At 42.3% G+C, this 17,270-nt stretch overlaps 1 protein-coding gene across 1 annotated transcript in view; it reads right to left on the bottom strand.

Annotated features, from left to right (window-relative positions):
- LOC138078778 (deleted in malignant brain tumors 1 protein-like) overlaps positions 1-17,270 on the bottom strand; it is a 373,461-nt gene that overhangs the window by 43,328 nt on the left and 312,863 nt on the right. Inside the window, 1 exon segment of the mRNA XM_068971523.1 lies at positions 14,985-15,299. Within this exon segment, the coding sequence (XP_068827624.1) occupies positions 14,985-15,299 (315 nt within the window).

The raw sequence follows: 17,270 nt of genomic DNA, 5'->3' as shown, positions 1-17,270 counted from the left end.
CGACCCAATCAAAAAATGGGCCAAAGAACTAAATAGACATTTCTCCAAAGAAGACATTCGGATGGCTAACAAACACATGAAAAGATGCTCAACATCACTCATTATCAGAGAAATGCAAATCAAAACCACAATGAGGTACCACTTCACACCAGTCAGAATGGCTGCGATCCAAAAATCTGCAAGCAATAAATGCTGGAGAGGGTGTGGAGAAAAGGGAACCCTCCTACACTGTTGGTGGGAATGCAAACTAGTACAGCCACTATGGAGAACAGTGTGGAGATTCCTTAAAAAATTGCAAATAGAACTACCTTATGACCCAGCAATCCCACTGCTGGGTATACACACGGAGGAAACCAGAATTGAAAGAGACACATGTACCCCAATGTTCATCGCAGCACTGTTTATAATAGCCAGGACATGGAAACAACCTAGATGTCCATCAGCAGATGAATGGATAAGAAAGCTGTGGTACATGTACACAATGGAGTATTACTCAGCCGTTAAAAAGAATTCATTTGAATCAGTTCTGATGAGATGGATGAAACTGGAGCCGATTATACAGAGTGAAGTAAGCCAGAAAGAAAAACACCAATACAGTATACTAACACATATATATGGAATTTAGAAAGATGGCAATGACGACCCTGTATGCAAGACAGGAAAAAAGACACAGCTGTGTATAACGGACTTTTGGACTCAGAGAGAGAGGGAGAGGGCGGGATGATTTGGGAGAATGGCATTCTATCATGTATACTATCATATAAGAATTGAATCCCCAGTCTATGTCTGACGCAGGATACAGCATGCTTGGGGCTGGTGCATGGGGATCACCCACAGAGATGTTATGGGGAGGGAGGTGGGAGGGGGTTTCATGTTTGGGAACACATGTAAGAATTAAAGATTTTAAAATTTAATAAAAAAAAAAAAAAGATGAAAAAAAAAAAAAAAAAAAAGAAAGCATCAATTCTTCAGCACACATCCTTCTTTACGGCCCAACTCTCACACCTGTACATGGATACTGGAAAAACCATAGCTTTCACTATAAGGACCTTTGTTGGCAAAATGATCTCTGCTTTTTAATATGCTGTCTAGCTTTGTTATATCTTTTCTTCCAAGGAGCAAAGTCTTTTAATTTCATGGCTGCAGTCAATGTCTGCAGTGACTTTGGAGCCCAAGAAAATAAAATCTGTCACTGTTTACATTTTTTCCCCTTCTACTTGCCATGAAGTGATGAGATCGGATGCCATGATCTTAGATTTTGAATGCTGAGTTTTAAGTCAGTTTTTCCACTTTCTTCTTTCACTTTCATCAAGAGATTCTTTAGTTCCTCTTGGCTTTCTGCCATTAGTGTGGTATCATCTGTGTATCTGAGGTTGTTGATACTTCTCCCAGCAATCTTGATTCCAACTTGTGATCCGTCCAGCCCAGTATTTCCTATGATGTATTCTGCATGTAAGTTAAATAAGTTGGGTGGAATATACAACTTTGATGTACTCCTTTCCCGATTTGGCACCAGTCGGTTGTTCACTGTCTGGTTCTAATTGTTGCTTTTGACCTTCATACAGATTCCTCAGGAGGCAGATAAGGTGGTCTGATATTCCCATCTCTTTAAGAATTATCCACAGTTTGTTGTCATCCACACAAAGTCTTTAGCATAGTCAAAGAGGCAGAAGTAGCTGTTTTTCTGAAATTTCCTTACATTTTCTGTGATCCAGCAATGTTGGTAATCTGATCTCTAGTTCCTTTGCCTTTTCTAAACCCAACTTGCCCATCTGGAAGTTCTCAGTTCACATACTTCTGAAGTCTAGCTTGAAAGATTTTGAGCATGACCTTACTAGGATGTAGAATGAGCACAATTGTATCATAGTTTGAACATTCTTTGGCATTGTCCTTCTTTGTGATTAGAATGAAAACTGACCTTTTCCAGTCCAGTGGCCACAGCTGAGTTTTCAAATTTGCTAACATATTGAGTGCAGCACTTTAATTTGAAATAGTTCATCTGAAATTCCATCATCACCACTAGTCTCGTTTGCATTAATGCTTCCTAAGGCCCACTTGACTTCACACTCCAGGATGTTTGGCTCTAGGTGACTGACCACACCTTTGTGGTTATATGGGTGATTAACACCTTTCTTATATGGTTCTTCTGTGTGTTCTTGGCACCCCTTCTTAATCTCATCTGCTTCCATTAGGTCCTTGCTGTTTCTGTCCTTTGTCATGCCCAAGCTTGCATTAAATGTTCCCTTGATATCTCCAATTTTCTTAAAGAGATGTCTACACTTTATTTGGATATTTGGATGATGTTCACGCTTTCCCTTACCTGCCTAGCAGAAAAAAAGATGAATTTTTTACAATGTTAGTAAATGTAGCTGCAGTATCTCCTTGTTGCTATTGTTCACTGGCTAAGTCATGTCCAGCTATTTGCAGTCTCATGGATTGCAGCGAGTCAGGCATCCTTTGTACTTCACCATCTCCCAGACTTTTCTCAAACTCTTATTCATTGAATTGGTGATGCCATCCAACCATCTCATCCTCTGTTGTCCCCTTTTCCTCTTGCCTTCAATCTTTCCTAGCATCAGGGTCTTTTCCAAAAAAACTGGTTAATAGTGGTACAAAATAAATACTGTATATTTATTCTCCAGTAGGATTATACCCAGAGAAGGCAATGGCACCCCACTCTAGTACTCTTGCCTGGAAAATCCCATGGGTGGAGGAGCCTGGTCGGCTGCAATCCATGAGGTCGCTAAGAGTTGGACACGACTGAGTGACTTCACTTTCACTTTTCACTTGCATGCATTGGAGAAGGAAATGGCAACCCACTCCAGTGTTCTTGCCTGGAGAATCCCAGGGATGGGGGATGCTGGTGGGCTGCTGTCTCTGGGGTCGCACAGAGTCAGACGCGACTGAAGTGACTTAGCAGCAGCAGCAGCAGCAGCAGCAGCGGGATTATACCTCATTAATTGTCTGATTAGTACACTAACTCAGTTTAATTTATTATATTAATAACTGATGTGAGTAAAAAAAAAAAAACAACAACTTACTTGAAATTGGGAGAGATGAGAGAAAATAATTAGCACTAGAGAGTAAAGAGGGCCATTACAGAGAGAAGAAATGCATGCAGGACACAAAATTGCAAAAGAATCTGATGTGTTTAGGGAATGTTGTTTACGTCAGTATTGCTTGTTCCTGAAATGTTTGTAAGGATATAGGGAGGCTGAGGAAAGGAAGTAAAATTCCAAAGGCAGAGCTTCATAGACTTGAGCGAAGGGTTTTAAGCTTCCTAATGTCACTTGTTTCCTAGGTTTTCACTTAAGGTACTATCCAGGGACTTTGCAAAAATAGCTGTACAAATAGCTTGTGGAATTTAGAAAATCTTCCATCATTTCGGGGACAGTCTAAGCAGTAATATATGTTTCATTTTTGAACACAATATTTAAGTTAAAAAGATGAAAAGATAGTAAATGTAAAGAAAATCTTTGTTAAATAATTATGTAATTAGAATATTGGTGTGGAAATATTCATTTTGCTGGAATGCAAAAAAAATGAGTTTTGGAAATTTTTTAATGCAGTTAGTCATGAACAATAGTGTTTTAAAGTGGGAAAATAGCATTGTTTAGCTTACCTGCCATTTCTTGTCAGCCAACTATCTTTTGATACAACTCCAATAAATATGTGAGGATGGCTTGGGAAAGTTTAAAGTTAATCTGAGATGCCTGCTTAATCATGTCCAACTCTCTGCAACCCCACGCACTATAGCCCACCAGGCTCCTCTGTCCAAGGGATTTCCCAGGCAAGAATACTGGAGTGGGTTGCCATGCCCTTCTCCAAGGTATCTTCCCAAACCAGAGGTTGAACCCAAACCTTTTAACATCTCAGGAAGGTTCTTTACCACTAGTGCCACCTAGGTTCAGTTCAGTCACTCAGTCGTGTCCGACTCTTTGCAACCCCACGAATCGCAGCACACCAGGCCTCCCTGTCCATCACCAACTCCCGGAGTTCACTCAAACTCATGTCCATCGAGTCAGTGTTGCCATCCAGCCATCTCATCCTCTGTCGTCCCATTCTCCTCCTGCCCCCAATCCCTCCCAGCATCAGAGTCTTTTCCAATGAGTCAACTCTTCTCATGAGGTGGCCAAAGTACTGGAGTTTCAGCTTTAGCATCATTCCTTCCAAAGAAATCCCAGGGCTGACCTCCTTCAGAATGGACTGGTTGGATCTCCTTGTAGTCCAAGGGACTCTCAAGAGTCTTCTCCAACACCACAGTTTAAAAGCATCAATTCTTTGGCGCTCAGCTTTCTTGACAGTCCAACCCTCACATCCATACATGACCACTAGTGCGGGCAGCAGTGAAAGGCGCACATAGTGCAGCCGAGAGGAGCTACCCCACGTCCGAGGTCGGGGCAGCGGCCGAGAGTGCCAGGCTGCAATAGCGCAGGAGCAGCCGAGAGGAGCTACCCTATGCCTGAGGCCAAATGCGGCGGCCGGGAGGAGCAACCCCATATCCAAGGAGCAGTGGCTGTGCGGGAGCAGGAGGGCCTAGAGGAGCTATTCCACGCTCAAGGTTAGGAAGGGTGGCGGTGAGGAGATACCCCTCGTCCAAGGTAAGCAGTAGCGGCTGCGTTTTGCTGCAGCAGCCGTGAAGTGATACCCCACGTCGAAGGTAACAGAAACCCAAGTTAGACGGTAGGTGTTGCAAGAAGGCATTAGAGGGTAGACACAGTAAAACCATAATCACAGAAAACTAGTCAATCTAATCACACTAGGACCGCAGCCTTGTCTAACTCAATGAAACTAAGCCATGCCCATGGGGCCACCCAAGACAGGTGGGCCATGGTGGAGAGGTCTGACAGAATGTGGTCCACTGAAGAAGGGAATGGCAAACCACTTCAGTATTCTTGCCTTGAGAACCCAGTGAACAGTATGAAAAGGCAAAATTATAGGATACTGAAAGAGGAACTCCCCAGGTCAGTAGGTGCCCAATACGCTACTGGAGATCAGTAGAGAAATAACTCCAGAAAGAATGAAGGGATAGAGCCAAAGCAAAAACAATACCCAGCAGTGGATGGGACTGGTGATAGAAGCAAGGTCTGATGCTGTAAAGAGCAATATTGCATAGGAACCTGGAATGTCAGGTCCATGAATCAAGGCAAATTGGAAATGGTCAAACAAGAGATGGCAAGAATGAACATCGACATTGTAGGAATTGGCGAACTAAAATGGACTGGAATGGGTGAATTTAACTCAGATGACCATTATATCTACTACTGTGGGCAGGAATCCCTCAGAAGAAATGGAGTAGCCATCACGGTCAACAAAAGAGTCTGAAATACAGTACTTGGATGCAATCTCAAAAATGACAGAATGATCTCTGTTCATCTCCAAGGCAAACCATTCAATATCACGGTAATCCAAGTCTATGCCCCAACCAGTAACGCTGAAGAAGCTGAAGTTGAACGGTTCTATGAAGACCTACAAGACCTTTTAGAACTAACAGCCAAAAAAGATGTCCTTTTCATTATAGGGGACTGGAATGCAAAAGTAGGAAGTCAAGGAACACTTGGAGTAACAGGCAAATTTGGCCTTGGAATGCATAATGAAGCAGGGCAAAGACTAATAGAGTTTTGCCAAGAAAATGCACTGGTCATAGCAAACACCCTCTTGCAACAACACAAGAGAAGACTCTACACATGGACATCACCAGATGATAAACACCGAACTCAGATTGATTATATTCTATGCAGCCAAAGATGGAGAAGCTCTATACAGTTAACAAAAACAAGACCAGGTACTGACTGTGGCTCTGATCATGAACTCCTTATTGCCAAATTCAGACTTAAATTGAAGAAAGTAGGGAAAACCATTCGACCATTCAGGTATGACCTAAATCAAATCCCTTATGATTATACACTGGAAGTGAGAAATAGATTTAAGGGACTAGATCTGATAGAGTGCCTGATGAACTATGGACTGAGGTTCATGACATGGTACAGGAGACAAGGATCAAGACCATCCCCATGGAAAAGAAATGCAAAAGAAGCAAAATGGCTGTCCCGGGAGGCCTTACAAATAGCTGTGAAAAGAAGAGAAGTGATAAGCAAAGGAGAAAAGGAAAGCTATAAGCATCTGAATGCAGAGTTCCAAAGAATACCAAGGAGAGATAAGAAAGCCTTCTTCAGAGATCAATGCAAAGAAATAGAGGAAAACAACAGAATGGGAAAGACTAGAGATCTCTTCAAGAAAAGTAGAGACACCAAGGGAACATTTCATGCAAAGATGGGCTCGATAAAGGACAGAAATGGTATGGACCTAACAGCAGCAGAAGATATTAAGAAGAGGTGGCAAGAATACACAGAAGAACCATACAAAGAAGATCTTCATGACCAAGATAATCACGATGGTATGATCACTCCCCTAGAGCCAGACATCCTGGAATGTGAAGTCAAGTGGGCCTTAGAAAGCACCACTACGAACAAAGCTAGTGGAGGTGATGGAATTCCAGTTGAGCTCTTTCAAATCCTGAAAGATGATGCTGTGAAAGTGCTACACTCAATATGCCAGCAAGTTTGGAAAACTCAGCAGTGGCCACAGGACTGGAAAAGGTCAGTTTTCATTCCAATCCCAAAGAAAGGCAATGCCAAAGAATGCTTAAATGACCACACAATTGCACTCATCTCATACGCTAGTAAAGTAATGCTCAAAATTCTCCAAGGCAGGCTTCAGCAATACATGACCTGTGAGCTTCCAGATGTTCAAGCTGTATTTAGAAAAGGCAGAGGAACCAGAGATCAAACTGCCAACATCCACTGGATCATGCAAAAAGCAAGAGAGTTCCAGAAAAATATCTATTTCTGCTTTATTGACTATGCCAAAGCCTTTGACTGTGTGGACCACAATAAACTGTGGAACATTCTTCAAGAGATGGGAATACCAGACCACCTAACCTGCCTCTTGAGAAACCTGTATGCAGGTCAGGAAGCAACAGTTAGTACTGGACATGGAACAACAGACTTTTCCAAATAGGAAAAGGAAAACGTCAAGGCTGTATATTGTCACTCTGCTTATTTAACTTCTATGCAGAGTACATCATGAGAAATGCTGGGCTAGATGAAGCACAAGCTGGAATCAAGATTGTCGGGAGAAATATAAATAACCTCAGATATGCAGACGATACCACCCTTATTGCAGAAAGTGAAGGACTAAAGAGCCTCTTGATGAAAGTGAAAGAGGAGAGTGAAAAAGTTGAAGCTCAACATTCAGAAACGCTGGGCTGGATGAAGCACAAGCTGGAATCAAGATTGCCAGGAGAAATATCAATCACCTCAGATATGCAGATGACACCACCCTTATGGCAGAAAGTAAAGAGGAACTAAAAAGCTTCTTGATGAAAGTGAAATTGGAAAGTGAAAAAGTTGGCTTAAAACTCAACATTCAGAAACCCAATATCATGGCATCTGGTCCCATCACTTCATGGGAAATACATGGGGAAACAGTGGAAACAATGTCAGACTTTATTTTGGGGGGCTCCACTTGGGAAACCCTTAAAGCTAATACAGCCACTTTAAAAAAATTCACATATAGGAAGGTTAGAGCCAAAAAAAAAAAAAAAAGGAAGGTTAGAACATAAAAACAGCCAGAAAATGGAATGGAAAACAGGTACTAGTGGAAAAGGATAGAGAACAACAGGATTTATATAAAATAGAATGTGCAATCTGGTGGCAAAGGGGGAGATTTAGGATGTTATGTAATAACTAGAAAAGAGATAAGACTGTTAGAGTAAAAGATACTGTTTGCAGTAGTAAATTTTTGTGTTTAATATTCCATACAAATTTGAGCAAAATCAGAAGAGCTTCAACCATTTCCTTCCCACCTTATCAACCCCATTCACTGTGAGCCTCACTTCTAGGTTTTAGTAAATGGCATGTAGGATATTTTGGAATATTCAGTTATATGCTTGTGAGTTTATCTAAGTGTAAACACTTAGTTCATGGCCAGATTTCAGACTTTTATGCTATTTAAGAAAGCATGACTTGCTCAGTTCCCAAAGGAAGTTAAGCATGTACTCTTTGGGGAGGTAATAACTCTGACTTGCAACTGAGATTTCACTTATGGAGTGGAGTATATTTGAAGACTTGAATTTTCCAAGGTCAGTGGTTGTGAGTATACCTAACTTTTTTATTATGAATAATTTCCTTTAACCACAGTTCCATGTGAAAACTGAGGTTATTTAAAAAACAGGATTCTCATTTATTTGAGAAACAAATATTTCAGAGATATCTTTCAAGAATTTCTTGGTTCAAAAATGGTGCTACATGGTGTTAAGCTCAACATCATCAAATCCAGGCTCTTCTTGTTTCAGGTCCAATGAGGATTCTTTCTCCTCCACACCAGAGTTGACACTTTCTCTGAGACTTCAGAGAGATGTCTGAAACAATAAGGAGAACCTGGTTTTGGTGGTGACAAAAAGACAGGACATAATCTCTGGTAAAAGGAGACTAGTACAAAGTGGCTACAAAATATCTGGTGTTGGGGGCACCCAGCACTGTCTAAAAGGTCAGATGGAGCTACTTCATACTGGCTCAGCTACTCCATGTAACATCTTGTCTGGACCTCAGCGGCTGGAAAGGAGATGAACCAATAGTGGCGCCAGAGTTGACAGTTTCTCTCAGAGACTTCAGAGAGATGCCTGAAACAGTAAGGAGAACCTGGTTTTAGTAGTGACAAAATGTCAGGACATAACCTCTGATGAAAGGATAGTACAAAATGGCCACAAAATATCTGAGGGGGGGGGGGAGCACCCAGCATTGTCTAAAAGTCTAGATGGAGCTACTTCATACTGAGTCAGCTACTCCATGCAAAGTCTTGTCTGGACCTTGGCAGTTGGAAAGGAGACAGACCAATAGTGGCAAAAAGTGGAAAAGAGATGCACATACCTCTTCCACACCCAGCAGGTCTGATTTCTCAAGAAGTGGAGACAGGAGAGGACTTCTTTAGAGCATTTCAGGTGCCCTCTTCTCAGCACCTCAATAACAGATCAAGCTTGAACTACAAGCTCATTAGAACACTCTGGGTCCTCTGACAGATGCCGAAGGGGGAAACTCAATCAAATTCCACAACCTCTTGCTTCCCAGGAACCACATCCCCACATATAAGCAGAAGTTTTAGTCCTACAGAATAAGGGTCTTCATCTGGCAATTGAAACACTAAGGAAAAATTTTTCTCTTGTTTCCTTTCTAGTGATATTTCATGATTCTCTAATTAAGGACATTGCAGATTCTACATTAATAGAGAGCAATGAACTTTAAACATTTGGTTATATAGTTCTCTCAAAACAAATTTTATAGCTCATAAATTAAATTTACATCTCTGTTTTAAAAATTCAGATTAGTTCTGACAATTTGAAGGAACCCCAAATTTATTGTCAAAACATATAGTTTAACATATGAAAACAGGAACAAAGCCTCTGTAACTCATCCAAATGTGTCCACATCCAATTGATGATGTTCTTTGTACATGGACCACAGAACACAATGTGTTCTCCTCTCAGAAGAGATGAAGTAGCTACAATATTCCAGGGATAAGGAAGAGTAGATAATATCTAGATGTGGTACATGCCTGCTTAGTCACCTCTGAATATTTGTGACTTCCTGGACTGTAGCCTGCCAGGGCTCTCTGTCCATGGGACTTTTCAGGCAAAAATTCTGGACTGGGTTGAAATTTCCTTCTCCAGGGCTTCTTCATGTTCCAGAGATCAAACCCTCATCTCTTTCATCTCCTGCATTGGCAGATGAATTCTTTACCACTAGTGCCACCTGGGAAACCCATCTAGGTATACAAGGCTACCCTAACTCTGACAGTAAAGAAAAACTGACTGTTGGTGAGTCAAAACTCATATTCTCCATGATGATGAAGTCAGGCTTCTGAGCTGTCAACTCACCTGTCTGAGAATACCTGGCGCTACTTCTGTCCTTTGAGGAAAAGTTATTCTCATTTGTCCCAGGGAAGAAAGGATTTACAGGAACAGGTAACTCATCAACATCATCATAGCCATTTCCTGTGGTATTGATATTCTCTCCTGGAGGTTCTGAAAACAGACAAGGACATAGGTGGAATCGCAAAGTATGGGTTGGACTAAATGATTCACCAAGTCCCTTCTAATGCAGAGATTCAAATAACTGATAAATATAGACTCCATATTCCAGGGTTCTGTCAAAGGCATATATCTGATCTCAGTGTGCTCAGAAATCATTTAAATCTTCTGAATATTTCAATATATCAGGGTCAATCATAATTTTCTAACATGGTCTCTCATATAAAGCATCAACAAAAGCTATTGTGCTATGAGTTCCGGGTACTATTCTCAAGATGTGGTACAGAGTTGTATACATACTATGTACATATCAGTGGCTCAGGAGCATGAATCTGGACCAAGAGAACCCAGGAGTCCATGTGCTCTATGAAGCTCTGGGAAACACGGAACTAGCAGGAGAGGGAAGCCTGGACATCTATTACTCAGAGACAAGATATCCCAACATCGCAGTCCACAGGATGCCTGGGTTTCAGTCCCTTATATACCTTGGTTGACCTTAGGATCCCACCTCCAAAGGTTGTCCATCTTTACTATCTGGAGAAGATTCAGGGAGGGATCCTCCTTTCTCCAGTTCTTTGTAAATAAGAGCTTCTGGTAGTTGATAAGTACCAGCATCAATCAATCCATATATTACAGGGCTTATCAATATCAATATTTTTGTCTCAATATACACAAAATTGCTTCCCTCATAGCTCAGTGGGTAAAGAATCCACCTGCAATGCAGGAAATCCCGGTTCGACCCTGGGATGGCAAGATCCACTGGAGAAGGGATAGGCTACCCACTCCAGTATTCTTGGGCTTCCCTTGTGGCTCAGCTGGCAAATAATCTGCCTGAAATGTCAGAAACCTGGGTCCAATTCCTGAGTTGGGAAGATCTGCTGCAGAAGAGAAAGGCTACCCACTCCAGTATTCTGGCCTGGAGAATTCCATGGACTGTATAGTCCATGGGGTCGCAAAGAGGTGGACATCACTGAGCAACTTTCACTCATATACAAAACTCCATAAAATGATTAAAATATCATACTAGCTCTGGATCCAACCATAGTTCCCAGTATTCTCTTTAGCCACAGAATTTTGAGTTGATCAGTTTCAGATGCTATCTTTTCTTTTACCAAAAAAAAACAAAAAACAAAAAACAAAAAAAAAAAAACCCACCACATGGTTTTAAAATACCAGACCATCTGACCTGCCTCTTGAGAAATCTGTATGCAGGTCAGGAGCAACAGTTAGAACTGGACATGGAACAACAGACTGGTTCCAAATTGGGAAAGGAGTATGTCAAAAGCTGTTAAAAAGAATACATTTGAATCAGTTCTGATGAGATGGATGAAACTGGAGCTGATTATACAGAGTGAAGTAAGCCAGAAAGAAAAACACCAATACAGTATACTAACACATATATATGGAATTTAGAAAGATGGCAATGATGACCCTGTATGCAAGACAGCAAAAAAGACACAGATGTGTATAGCGGACTTTTGGACTCAGAGGGAGAGGGAGAGGGTGGGATGATTTGGGAGAATGGCATTGAAACATGTATACTAGCATGTAAGAATCGAATCACCAGTCTATGTCCGATGCAGGATACAGCATGCTTGGGGCTGGTGCATGGGGATGACCCAGAGAGATGTTGTGGGGAAGGAGGTGGGAGGGGGGTTCATGTTTGGGAACGCATGTACACCCTTGGTGGATTCATGTCAATGTATGGCAAAACCAATACAGTATTGTAAAGTAAAATAAAGTAAAAATAAAAATTAAAAAAAAATAAAGCAGTTTTATTACAAAAAAAAATGCTATATACTGTCACCCTACTTATTTAACTTATATGCAGAGTACATCATGAGAAATACTGGGCTGGATGAAGCACAAGCTGGAATCAAGATTGCTGGGAGAAATATCAATAATCTCAGATATGCAAATAACACCAAGCTTATGGCAGAAAGTGAAGAAGGCTCTTTAGAGCCCTTGATGAAAGTGAAAGAGGAGAGTGAAAAAGTTGGCTTAAAGTTCAGCATTCAGAAAACTAAGATCATGGCATCTGGCCCCATCACTTCATGACAAATGGACGGGGAAACAGTGGAAAGAGCGACAGACTTTATTTGGGGGGACTCCAAAATCACTGCAGATGGTGACTGCAGCCATGAAATTAAAAGATGCTTACTCATTGGAAGAAAAGCTATGACCAACCTAGATAGCATATTAAAAAACAAAGACATTACTTTGCCAACAAAGGTACATCTAGTCAAAGTTATGGTTTTTCCAGTAGTCCTGTATGGATGTGAGAGTTGGACTATAAAGAAAGTTGAGTGCAGAAGAATTAACACTTTTGAACTGTGGTGTTGGAGAAGATTCTTGAGAGTCCCTTGGACTGCAAGGAGGTCCAATAGTGCATCATAAAGAAGATCAGTCCTAAGTGTTCATTGGAAGGACTGATGTTGAAGCTCAAACTCCAGTACTTTGGCCAACTGATGTGAAGAGCTGACTCATTTGAAAAGACCCTGATGCTGGGAAAGATTGAGGGCAGGAAGAGAAGGGGATGACAGAGGATGAGATGGCTGAATGGCATCACTGACTCAATGGACATGAGTTTGGGTAGACTCTGGGAGTTGGTGATGGACAGGGAGGCTTAGCATGCTGCGGTCCATGGGGTCGTAAACAGTTGGGCATGACTGAGCGTCTGAACTGAACTGAAAACCTTTAATAGTACATTAGATACATGCTGCTGCTGCTGCTGCTGCTGCTGCTGCATCGCTTCAGTCATGTCTGACTCTGTGTGACCCCATAGACAGTAGCCCACCAGGTTCCCCCGTCCCTGGGATTCTCTAGGCAAGAGTACTGGAGTGGGCTGCCATTTCCTTCTCCAATGCATGAAAGTGAAAAGTCAAAGTGAAGTTGCTCAGTCGTATCCTACTCTTCACGACCCCATGGACTGCAGCCTACCAGGCTCCTCCATCCATGGGATTTTCCAGGCAAGACTACTGGAGTGGGGTGCCATTGCCTTCTCCAAGATATAGGCCTGCTGCTGCTACTGCTGCTAAGTCTCTTCAGTTGTGTCTGACTCTCTGTGACCCCATAGAGGGCAGCCCACTAGGCTCCTCTGTCCCTGGGATTCTCAGGCAAGAATACTGGAGTGGGTTGCCATTTCCTCCTAGAGGATGCCAATTGGATTAATGTACTATTAGCTACATACTCAATCTATAGCTAAGTAAAAGTGGCTGTGGATACAGAGAACTGGGTCTGATATTTCCATTTATGAAGTTCACAGAGTGGCCAAGAGAGGGGAAAATTGTTGTGAAGTAGAGAAAAAGGTCCTTCCAATCTTAATCACAGGAGGAGATCCTCAGACAAGATTCCTCCTCTGCATCCCCACCATTCAAGGAAAGACCTGCTACCTGGGACAGAGTCAGGGTCTCCATCCTCTCCATGGCCCTCTGTGTAATATGGCAGCTTAGTCGCTGAGTCATCAGACAGGTTATCTGGTAGGGAGAAAATCATCATAAAGGGAAATCTTTCCCCTGGTAGGAGGCCCACTGTCATAGTTTAGAAGAAATACTGAGGCTTCAGATTTGTAGAAAGAAGGCTTGAGGCTCCTTGTGAAGTTGGGTTAGTGAGGTTAGGTCTCTGCTAAAGATAATGCACAGCCAGCCCGTGAACAGAGAGGAGGGCATGGAACATACCTGAGCTGTCTTTCCCCAGTTTCATGAGATCATCAATCTCCTGGTACACAACTTCATCAACAGCATCTTCAAAAGCAGATAAAGCTGGGAAAGTGGTATAAATTTAGAGATTGATCCTGGAAATATTCCCTTTACCAACAGACAAAGCCTTCAATGCTCTCCAATATTCACCCTTGGGAAACTCTTCTGGTCTGCTAAGACCCCTTTCTCAGCCTTATGGGACAGAACTAGGTTTCCTGAGCCTGACCTTGATTCCACACTCAGTGTATCCACTGACACTCTTCACATAGAAAGTCATAATTCTTGAGAGATTCTATATTCAGTACAGGACAAAAGATTTAATTCTTTCAAATCTTGATGTCTACTATAGAGAAGGTGGGATCTTTTGCCAGATAAAAAAGATGGAGATACATACTTGTGCATTTTTCTTGATATCAATAGAGCCTCAATACCCTTTTGGCTACTTTTCAGATTATTTAGCATCCCTAAAGTCTACCTTGATGCTCTGCTCTCCATCTGTGTAGCTGAATCCCCATCATGAGGACCAGGAAAAGAAGGATCCCCAGAATGATACAGAAGATCCAAGGAAGGGAGATGGTGCCAGGTTTGGGAGCTGAGCTTGGAGTGGTTCCTGAGGAGAGAACAGGGCCATGTCCACTTTTGAGTCTTCAAGACCATGAAGTCACCATTCAGATACACTAGATTTGCCTGAACTCCAAGACGTACTTGACCCAGATCCTGACCTGACCTGGGTCAACTGTCTTCTGAATCTAGTTGTGAGGAATGTTTATGAAATGAAAGTTGGTAAGGCTCCAGAGTATTGCAGCTGCCATTATTAAGTAGAATTAAAACACCTGACCATTAGGCTTTTCTGTACTGATGTGGATAATATTGCCAGAAATACTTAGATTCCACAGCGCAGGTCCCTGAACATGTGGGGGTCTTCTCTGTCACACAGCTCAGAGCAGAGCTACTTACTTCTGTGGGTTGGGGGAACTGTTGTTCTTTCACCTGGAGAAAAGGAAAAAAGAATGGATTATTGTACTGAGTTAGTCTGAAAAAGCCATCAGGTTATGCCTGTCATCACGGGCATGTTGATCTCTCCCAGATCCCAGGAAATAAGACTATTCCAGGAAGTGCTTCTGGATTAAAACTTGCACCTCCTTCATTCCAAACCTGGTCCTCCACTCACCAGGAAGGAACCTGAGTCCCTCACTCACCAGAGCACCTCACACCAGCATCCTCCTCGTGCTTGCAGTCGCTCTGCCCCCACGGCTCCGCAGCACAGTCCCACAGGGAGGATTCCTGGCCCTTGCACCGCACCTCGTCCAGCCAGATGCTCCCACTTCCAGGGCCAAACCCTGCGGCCCGCACGGCTTCCAGGGCCTGGCCACAGCCCAGCTGCTGACACACCACCTCAGCCTCTGCCAGGCTCCAGGAGTCATCACACACGGTGCCCCAGGAGCTGCTGTGCCAGACCTCCACCCGCCCTGAGCACTCGCTGTCTCCTCCCCTGAGTCGGAGCTTCTCCCTGTCTGAAAAGGCAGCAGCCCCACCTGTGACTGCCCCTGGTGGGAGGAAGGAGCCCCTGGGAGCCATAGGGAGGGGGCAGGGCTGACATACCTGTGCAGGGGGCAGCAGTTGGACAGCTCTTGGGTCTTCTTCCTGCAGAAGCAACAATGGGAAGCCCTAGTTCACGGACAGGTCGGGGAGGTCTTGTCCCCAAATAAGATTATGTATGGTTTTTCCAGTAGTCATGTATGGATGTGAGAGTTGGACTGTGAAGAAAGCTGAGCACCAAAGAATTGATACTTTTGAACTGTGGTGTTGGAGAAGACTCTTGTGAGTCCCTTGGACTGCAAGGAGATCCAACCAGTCCATTGTGAAGGAGATCAACCCTGGGATTTCTTTGGAAGGAACGATGCTAAAGCTGAAACTCCAGTACTTTGGCCACCTCATGCAAAGAGTTGACTCATTGGAAAAGACTCTGATGCTGGGAGGGATTGGGGGCAGGAGGAGAAGAGTATGACAGAGGATGAGATGGCTGGATGGCATCATTGACTCGATGGACGTGAATCTGAGTGAACTCTGGGAGATGGTGATGGACAGGGAGGCCTGGCGTGCTGCGATTCATGGGGTTGCAAAGAGTTGGACACGACTGAGCAACTGAATGACTGAACTGAACTGAACTGAAGGTCCTTGGCTAAGTCGAAATGTCACATGAAAACACAGGATTCATAACCTAATGGACTCATTCACTGCATCTGATCACCAGCTGAAATTACTTTAACTGTTCACTTATATATCACTCTCCACATCTACAAGAAATATAAATAATAGAGGTCTAAAAACATACACTCACCTCTGAATGAAAGTTCCACTAGAGGATAGTCCTTGCAAATATTATTCATGTTGTGTTTCAATGTCAGTGCCTGGCATGCTGTATATACTCATTCAATAAATATGTATGGAAGCCTTCTCTAAATACCGTGATAAGGGCTTGATAAATATTAATTGAAAGAATTAATAAATGGAAAATCCAGTGAAATATAAATCTTTTAAATTGATGCTAAACAATAAATAAATAAATGAAAAATTGATGCTAAACAGTAAAAGAGTAAAGCAAATATAAATTATTTGCTATGGTAAGAGTTTGTGATAATAAATACTGTATATTAAAAATAATCAATCAATCCATAAACATAGAATTAATTTATATTCAAAATTATACCTATAAAAATTTTAATGGAAATTATTAAACATATTTTGAGCTACTCTTATTATCATTCAGTTTGACATGTGGGCAAGTGAAAGTTGCTGTAGTAAGAGAAACTCTTTAAAAAGGGAATATATATAATAGAACAAGTAGAATTTGGAAAAGGTACACATAGCCATCAAGTAAGACAGAAATGAAGGTCAAGAAGCAACAGTTAGAACCAGACATGGAACAACAGACTGGTTCCAAATTGGGAAAGGAGTATGTCAAGGCTGCACACTGTCACTCTGCTTATGTAGCTTTTATGCAGAGTATATCATGCGAAATGCCAGGCTGCAAGAAGCACAAGCTAGAATAACAAGCTAGTAATCTCAGATATGCAGATGACACCACCCTTATGGCAAAAAGTGAAGAACTAAAGAGCCTCGTGATTAAAGTGAAAGAGGAGAGTGAAAATGTTGGCTTAAAACTCCACATTCAAAAAACTAAGATAATGGCATCTTGTCCCATCGCTTCATGGCAAATAGATGGGGAAACAATGAGAACAGTGTGAGAGGCTTTATATTCTTGGGATCCAAAATCACTGCTGATGGTGACTGCAACCATGAAAGTAAAAGAACCTTGCTCCTTGGAAGAAAGGCTATGACCAACCTAGACAGCATATTAAAAAGCAGAGACATTACTTTACCAACAACAGTCCATCTAGTCAAAGCTATGGTTTCTCCAGTAGTCATGTATGGATGTGAGAGTTGGACTATAAAGAAAGCTGAATGCCAAAAAATTGATGCTT

Source organism: Capricornis sumatraensis, chromosome 4 (genome assembly GCF_032405125.1).
Source record: "Capricornis sumatraensis isolate serow.1 chromosome 4, serow.2, whole genome shotgun sequence".
Taxonomy (NCBI): domain Eukaryota; kingdom Metazoa; phylum Chordata; class Mammalia; order Artiodactyla; family Bovidae; genus Capricornis; species Capricornis sumatraensis.
The sequence above is the reverse complement of the archived record's forward strand: the minus strand, read 5'-3'. Positions and strand labels throughout refer to the sequence as shown.